General features: G+C 44.0%; 1 protein-coding gene across 1 annotated transcript; it reads left to right on the top strand.

The window, feature by feature from the left end:
- The first annotated feature begins 2,520 nt into the window (after positions 1–2,520).
- LOC108687939 (toll-like receptor Tollo) lies at positions 2,521–7,667 on the top strand. The gene has a single exon (XM_018193985.1). The coding sequence runs from the start codon at positions 2,521–2,523 to the stop codon at positions 6,505–6,507; it is 3,987 nt and encodes a 1,328-aa protein (XP_018049474.1). The 3' UTR covers positions 6,508–7,667.
- The last annotated feature ends 1,105 nt before the right edge of the window (positions 7,668–8,772 follow it).

Below are 8,772 nucleotides of genomic sequence, written 5' to 3'. Positions count from 1 at the left end.
AGGGAGGTGTGCCCCGTATACACTTAGTCACACTGATAAAGTATTCCAATTGCGACGTGAGGCGGTTTAGTCCTCAGCAGGATTGACAGGGAAATGATATCACGCTGACAAGCCGTAAATACATAATGAAGTGTGGAAACCCCGTATGTTTAAATCCATGAATGCCTCCATCCGTCATCGTGAGTACACGCGCAGTACGACTTCGAATTTATAATCCCGTACGCTCATCTAGTATACCTGCGTGATTCATCATCTTATACACTCTTACAACGACAGATGAGTAGCCGTCGTTTACAATAAGTTTGAGGAAAAGTTAGACGTTAAGAGATATGCAATTAATATATCGTGCGCACAGCAATACTAATCTTTCAATTAACGATTTCCTCTTTGGCTCCGAATGTTACACCGAATGTACCGAGATTTTTTAAATCCAAATAGAATTGCTATGAGATGTAATGTTAATCTAATTGAAATCTCTATTAAGAGCTATTAAAATGATTTTTTCCATGTGACGAGGAAAATATATATTATTGTACTTTTACAGAATATTATATTAATTGTATTTAAATTATTATATCCTTTTAAAACCAGCTAATTACAATTCTTCGCTGTAAACATTAAGATATGCAGATTAAATTAAATTTGCCTAATTTCAGAATGAGAATACATTATAAGTAATGATTCAGTATTGAGATAGAACGTTTAAATTTTTAAAAACAAAATAATTAAAATACTTAAAGAAATTTTCAAAAATTGTTAAATTTAAAGATTTTATATAACTTATCAAACTATTATATAAAGTAAATAACAAAGCTATTGACAGAAACTATATGTTTTAGAATAGTCCCTTTAATTACTTAAATACTTTTATATGTAATCTCTAAAATCTAGGTAAGAGCATTAGTTTGATCTAAAAGCTTGTTAGTTATCTAGATAAAATGCAGATGGCGTTAAAGGTCTCACCTACTTTTAAGGGTAGCTACTCTCTATGCATGAATAACGCAGTTGTTTTTTTCCTAAGAGAAGCTATACACAAACATATTATTTTTAAATTAACTTCGAATAAATTTTTATAAAAATATAACAATGTGATGTAATTTTATCTAAATATAATATTAATTCCACGCAAACTAATTGACCAATATCCGTTCTGTTCAACTGTCAAATCCATTAATTAATAATTTATCAACCGAGTTTGATTTATCGAATCTAGTAGCCGAAGTTATCGGTTATCCTGCATACGCGGGCAATCTGATTAAAACTGACACTGAATGCGTAGCAAATGCACTCACGCATGCAAGTTCGCATGTCCAAACTGAAACTTTGAAAATATACGTGTTGAGCATATCTGTTTCAAAACTTTTGCGGGAAATCCACTCACGTTCGCAACGAAGACGCAACAAATCCTTTTCGGCATGCAACGTTACGTTTGTCTCGAATACTTTTGGGAGTAGCCAAAAACAGCCGGTTAAAAGTTCAAACGTCGAAGTGAAGGAACAACAAATCATCGCGGAAAAAACAATGTTTATCCTATAAAAGTTCGCCGACAGGCGCCGTGGGATATCCCATAGCCTATTAGATGACGTCGTGGACGTACGAGGCGCCCGAGGGTGAAAGATCCTCGCACGAAGAAACGAGGGAGAGAATGTTCGGAAGAGAAGCCGTTTGATAAATGCATGCCAGTGCGTCTAGGAACCAGTTTAGTGTTTACCTAGTAAAAAGAGAAAAGAACAGGAAAGAGAGAGAGAGAGAGAGAGAGAGAGAGAGAGAGAGAGAGAGAGAGCAATGTTGTCAGTCAGCTGGTTTGTTGCATCTCCAAGGCAGGCAGGCAGGCAGACAGGCAAGAAGTAGGCAGCCGCCTGTGGCATTCAACGTTCGTCGAGAAGTGTTCTCGCGAGCACCGTGTCTCTGTGTCAGTGCCGGTGTAGCACGTTGAAGGAAAGAAAATGGAAGGGATATATCCTGCTAGTGGTGGGGCAATGGCAACGGTGGTGGAAATGGAGAACCAAGAGAAGGGGAAGGCAACCGCACGCTGCTAGTTATGCAGGGTATACTCGTGATCGTCGATAGAACTCCTCGGAGTCAGTTGCACTCCGACCGTCGCGGTGGAATGTCGTCGTATCCCGGGTCGCCGTCATCCCGGGTCGCACGTAATCACATCATCATTGCAACAATAAAATATCCATCGCATCTATTGTGTTGGTGATCGCTTCGAATTCGTTGGGAATGAGCGATCGATGCTCGACCGATTCGCGCGAGCGGATGACGAGGTCGAGGGTCATCGCGTCGGTGTTAGTGTGAGTCGTGTTCGCCGACGGCGGGAGAATCGGTTAGAGTCGGCTGAATATAATTCAGCGTGTTTTGCTTTTTTCTGCTTGTGGCGTGGCGTGGCGTGAAACGGTGTGTACAGTTTAAACAGAGTGCCGCAACTATGAATGCGTGACGGTGCGTTCAATTTTTCAAGCACCCGCGCGAGTATTTTTCGGCTACAGGTGTGCGACTACGGGAACATCGTCCAGGATGGAAGCGCGTTGTCGCGTAACGTCATGGTCGTGGCCGACGATCTTGTCGACGATCGTCGTCCTGTGCCTGACGCTGAAACGTTGTACTGTGTACGGACGCAGCATCACAAGTCTCTCGCAGGCGCCGAGCGGCTGCGAGTGGAGAAAGGAAGACGATGACGCGGAAAAGATTCTGGCGTGCCAGGTCAGAACGATCGCAAACGTGCCTGATCTGATTGGAAATCTTTCGGCGATACAGATAGACTCCATAACATCGTTGGGATTGGAATGCAGTGATGTATTATTCTTCGAAAGTCAGCTCGAGGGTTCACATCTTTTCCTGTTGCCATTACCACGTCTTACGAAACTGCGTATCGATTATTGCAAGATCCGATACTTACCGGGCGGTGTATTCGCCCTGGTACACAATCTCCGCAGTCTATCCTTGCGAACGCACAACGGTGATTGGTCAACCATGACGCTGGAACTCCATCGCGATGCGCTTCGCGGTTTGACGAATCTGCAGCACCTCGATCTCACCAACAACAATCTTTGGACGTTACCGTCGGAACTATTCTGCCCAGTGCAGAGTATCGTGAGCTTGAACTTGACGCGCAACAAGTTACAGGACATCACGTCCTTGGGTTTTGCCGATTGGGGCGAATCCTGTACGCCGAATCTCGAGATTCTCGATATCAGTAATAACGACCTCAGTGCCTTGCCCGACGGCGCGCTCAGCAGCTTGCGTAGCTTGACAGTGCTAAAGGTACAGGATAACGCAATCGGATCGGTAGGTGACCACGCTCTAACTGGCCTTACGTCTCTGCAAATCCTCAACATGTCTAGCAATAGACTCGTTGCACTGCCACCAGAATTATTTTCCAAAACGAAAGAGTTGAGACAGCTAATACTTAGCAACAATTCCTTGACGGTATTAGCGCCCGGGCTGCTGGACAGTCTCGAGGAACTCCAGGAATTAGATCTCAGCAATAATGGATTGACGAATCCTTGGGTAAAACGGGACACTTTTTCACAATTGATTCGTCTTGTCGTCCTTGATCTATCATTCAACGCCTTGACGAAAATAGATGCGTCCGTCTTCAAAGGTCTGAATAGTTTACAAATTCTGAAGCTTGAACACAACAATATCGATACACTCGCCGACGGTTGCTTCGCCTCGCTCATTAGCCTGCATTCCTTAACGCTTTCGCACAACAGGATCGCCAGATTCGAACCAGTGCACACGGTCGGTCTTAGTGCGCTCGGACAGCTCTTCCTAGACAGTAACAGACTGCGCGTTCTACATAGGCATGTGTTCACCAATCTCACGAATCTTCAGGATCTCTCTTTGAGCGGTAACACTCTGACAGAAGTTCCTTACGCGGTTCGCGTGTTGCATTCACTCAAAACTCTCGATCTAGGTAACAATCAAATGTCAAGAATCGATAACGATTCGTTTGCCGGTTTGAACGAAGTATACGGATTGCGTTTAGTGGACAACAAGTTGGAAAACGTATCGCGCGAAGCATTCGCTACATTGCCGGCATTGCAAGTGCTTAATCTAGCGAATAATTTCATTCGTCATGTGGAACAAAGTGCTTTCTCAAATAATCCAGTGTTACGGGTTATAAGACTAGATGGAAATCAATTGACGGAGATACGAGGCGCCTTCACGAGTCTCTCGACTCTCGTTTGGCTAAACGTGTCCGATAATAAGCTGCTGTGGTTTGATTACAGCCATCTACCATCCAGCATAGAATGGCTGGACATACACTCCAATCAAATAAGTGAGCTGGGGAATTATTACATGGTGCACAATAGTCTGCGAATAAAGATGCTAGACGCCAGCTACAATCTTATCACCGAAATTAAGGATGTCAACGTGCCAGATAGTGTGGAGATGCTGTTCCTAAACAACAACAAGATACGTAATGTTGCGGCCGGCACATTCTCGCAGAAGCCAAATCTGGAGAAGGTAGTGCTTTACAGTAATGAGATCAAGAAACTGGAAATCACCGCTCTCGGTTTACAATCAGTATCAGAAAACAAGGAACTTCCTGCGTTTTATATCGGGGACAATCCCATTCTCTGCGATTGCACTATGGAATGGTTGCCACGGATCAATGAGATGGCTCGGTTACGACAGTATCCGCGCGTCATGGATCTCAATGCTGTCACGTGCGACATGGTGCATGCTCGCGCCACACCGCGGCGTCCTCTGATGTCCTTGAAGTCGAAGGACTTTCTCTGCCGATACGATACGCATTGTTTCGCGCTCTGTCACTGCTGCGATTTTGATGCCTGCGACTGCGAGATGACCTGTCCCGACAATTGTTCATGCTATCACGATCACAGTTGGTCCAGCAACGTCGTTGACTGTTCCAATGCTGGGTATAGACACGTACCGGAGCGAATACCTATGGATGCGACGGAGATCTATCTAGACGGTAATGAGCTAGGTGATCTGAGCAGTCACGTTTTCATCGGCAAACGTCGCTTGGAGGTGCTGTATTTGAACAATAGTCGTATCATAGCAATACATAATCGAACATTCAACGGTGTCGGTGCTTTGCGCATTCTTCATCTCGAGGATAACGCATTACGAGAACTACGGGGCTTCGAATTCGATCAGCTGGAGCGCATGTCGGAATTGTATCTGGATCATAATGCGATCGCCACCGTAGGCAATACAACTTTCAAGAAGATGCAAAATCTCGAGGTGTTACGACTGGATAACAATCGTATTGTTGACTTTCGACCGTGGGAGGCCTTGCCGAGCGTCGGTGATGGCACCAAAGTCGCGCTGGAGGGCAATGCGTGGAGCTGCGAGTGTACGAATGCTGCCAGACTACGTGCCTGGCTCGCGGAACATCGTGGTGATCCGGAGAAGATGTATTGCCGCGACGGTTCCGAGACTCTCGCCCAAGCAATGGAAAGATGCGGTGATCCGTCCACGGAAGCTGTGAGTCGCGGTATCCAAGAAATTCCGTTGCTAGGCAGTAATTTTGTGCCCTTGCTTGCTGGTGCTTTGGTAGCTGTTATCGCCGTCTGTCTCATTGTCGCGTTAGCTTTCGTTTTTCGTCAAGATGTGCGACTCTGGGCCCACTCGCGTTATGGTCTGCGACTTGGTAAAATGACAGCACCGCCTGATGAGGAGAGAGATAGATTATATGACGGTTACATTATCTACAGCGAGCGCGACGAAGATTTCGTCTCCAGATTTCTTGCAGCTGAATTGGAGCAAGCTGGCTTGGCTCTTTGTTTACACTGGCGTGACTTACCGCCGGCCAGGCCGCAGGAGGCGCTACCACCGGCCGCTGCCTCCGCGAGACGCATCGTGATAATTTTTTCGCCGGTGTTCCTCGCGAATGAGTGGCAGCACGCAGAATTCCGCGCTGCTCTGAGAACGGCGTTGGAGAACATTAGACCGACCTCGCGGAAACGTCGAGTAGTAGTGTTATTAGCTACTGAGACGCCCACCCGAGACCCAGAGTTGCAACTGCTACTGCAGACGTGCACGGTAGTAATCTGGGGCGAGAAGAGGTTCTGGGAGAAGTTGAGGTTTGCCATGCCAGACTCGGTCGACAAACGACGCGATAGCAAGAAGGTCAATGACCGCAACCGCACGCCGACGCGATACACTGCGGCGCCGTCCGCTGCCGTGGACGTTTGGACCAAGCCTAATGGCGTTTTGGTCGCACCGGTGCACCATGCACCCACGCCGACGCCCACGCAGTCTACCTACGTCAGCTCGGCGTCCAGCCGTACCGAGGATGAGGATAGCGGCGCGGAACACCAACATCATCAACATCATCAACATCAACATCATCCTCATCAACACGGCTATAGCGCGCTACATGCCGGTAACGGCCGTCCGGCCAGTCTGTCTTCGAGAGGCAGCCATCTCTACAGCACTATACCGGAACCACCGGTGGTGCCCACCGCGCCACCCGGCGAGGCCCTCGCTCCCGCGCATCCAGGCAATCCGCGTACTTACTTTGTCTAGCGCAGAAGGGCGGCGATCGTGCTCCGATCCGGCAGGAGATAGACCGATTCCCCATCTTTTTCTTCCGGTCTTCGCCTCGCTTCCGGTACCCGCTGGGACACGGTCGTCCGGTCGTATCGTGACGTTTCTCGTCGAGATGTAAAAAAATTCCTTCGCTTCAGAACGACTGTGACTACACTTGTACAGTATTCCCCAGTACTCGCGACGTATCGACCGTCACCTCGACTGAGACGCTTTAACTCTTCCACTTGGGGTCGATCGCCCCGCGATATGAACCACTCGGCCGCGAGCAGATGATTCGTTCGCAGCACGCGCGCATAATATTACATACGTACGAAATCGATTTGATGCCTTGTGCTTATTATCATAATGTATAACGATGGATAGATTTAATGGCTTGACTTTTTTCCTAAACTTAGGATACGCGCGTGATCGTCATTCTTTGTTCTCTTCTCGGTATCTCTTTTTCATGTTGCGCAATGTTCTTCCAAATCACGACCAAATATTACCGTTTCGAAACTCATGGAACGAAAGTTCTAAGGGCCCTTCTCCTTTCGTATAGATCTTGTAAATAGTGACGCGGTATTGGTGAGAATGTAGATTTTTTTGCGCTTTGATTTAACGAGCGAGACGTCGCGTGAGATAATTAAGGATCGGTATTAATTTACCTATAATATACGTATATCCGCACTCTCTAATTCTCGCGAATCTCTTTCGCGGGTCTTTACATTGACTGATTTATTTGCCACGCGAAATCATGATGAATCATCGAAATCTGAAACTAGGTCGCGATCAAAAGCACCTGAGCGAATTTTACGGAATGTTTCATTACGATGGATAGGTCTCTAATTTAAATGTTTTGTCATGTGATCCCTTTCACACACGAGTCCTTTGATTTAGAGTCGTCCTGTTTCGATTTGCATTAATTGTCATAACTGTCAGTAAATTTGCTAATATTTGGATATTTACGATAAACACGGGGAATAATAATGATTATAATGGCAGCTAAATATAGTAGTACAGAAACTGATGTTATGACATAATGCAATTATTTTATATTAATTAAATCGCATTGGTAATTTTTATTTCTAACATTATTCATATCAAAGCACACGCGGAACAATTGTAATAATATTTGTAACGGTATTAGAGAAAATGTACAAGAGAGAATACAAAGTGTTCTTTATAAATATTTATTTTACATACGCTTGAATGAATGCATTTATTTTTTATCGGTGATACTTTATTTTATAAGCGTATTTTATAACCGTATTATGCGTTTGACAACTTAATTGTAAATATTTATATATATATTTTTCCGATGCTCGAGCGAAATAACGTTGCACGAGAAAAGTGAAGTGATATATACATATACATACGAATATTGCTTTCGTAATCGTTTATCCATTTGATTTCGAAATGGACATCGAAATGTCGAAGAAATCATATTTTCATGTAGTAGATTTCGAATTATTATAAATATACGCGTATAAAATTTTGTCAAGTACTCGTAATAATTTTCGATAAGACGGTTAAAATGTATTATAAATAGTACGAGAATATATTTTTCCTTTCGTATTCCGATTCAAGAAATCTTAAGATAAAGTTCCTCGCGCATCTGACACTTCTTTGGAACCCGAGGCGCATCCCTCTTTGCCATTCCTGTCGTTTGTTCGTCGATCACTCGCGATGAAGTGGATAACGAATCATCAAGTGTTAAATGACAGAAAGAAAAGACGTCTCGCGAGAGCTTGTTCCTAAAGATTCACGACTGTTTGTTGATGAAGTAACGGTCGCATAACGCTTATTAGTCCGTAAGTGAACTCTCTGTAAATATTGTATCTAATTTTGTAAATATAATCATGCACATTTCCGAGCACACCGAAGACCAGCGCTGCTGGAACGTTACTGGTCGTGGATACGTCTTAATTATAATTGCGCGTTTAGGACTGTATAATTCTAATTGTATTGTATTATTGTAAATACGCTCATCGAATCACGCATTATATATTCACAGTCTGTTAAATACGTATTAAATTAATTGCCACTTTCCATTTCAGCAAAGAATCATAAAAATAAACACGTTTGTTTTATAAAAAAAAAAAATTTATCGCGTTTAATCAATCCTATAAAGTTCCCGTTCCAATTATAATATTGCAAAAATATTCTGATGATGTGATGTTAATCTGAAAAAAAAAATACATTGAAAAAAAATATAATCAATTTTAATAAATATTTAGTTGAATACTGCCAACTAAATATTTA

This window comes from Atta colombica, unplaced genomic scaffold, assembly GCF_001594045.1.
Source record: "Atta colombica isolate Treedump-2 unplaced genomic scaffold, Acol1.0 scaffold102, whole genome shotgun sequence".
Lineage (NCBI taxonomy): Eukaryota > Metazoa > Arthropoda > Insecta > Hymenoptera > Formicidae > Atta > Atta colombica.
This window is presented reverse-complemented; position numbering and strand designations above follow the sequence as displayed.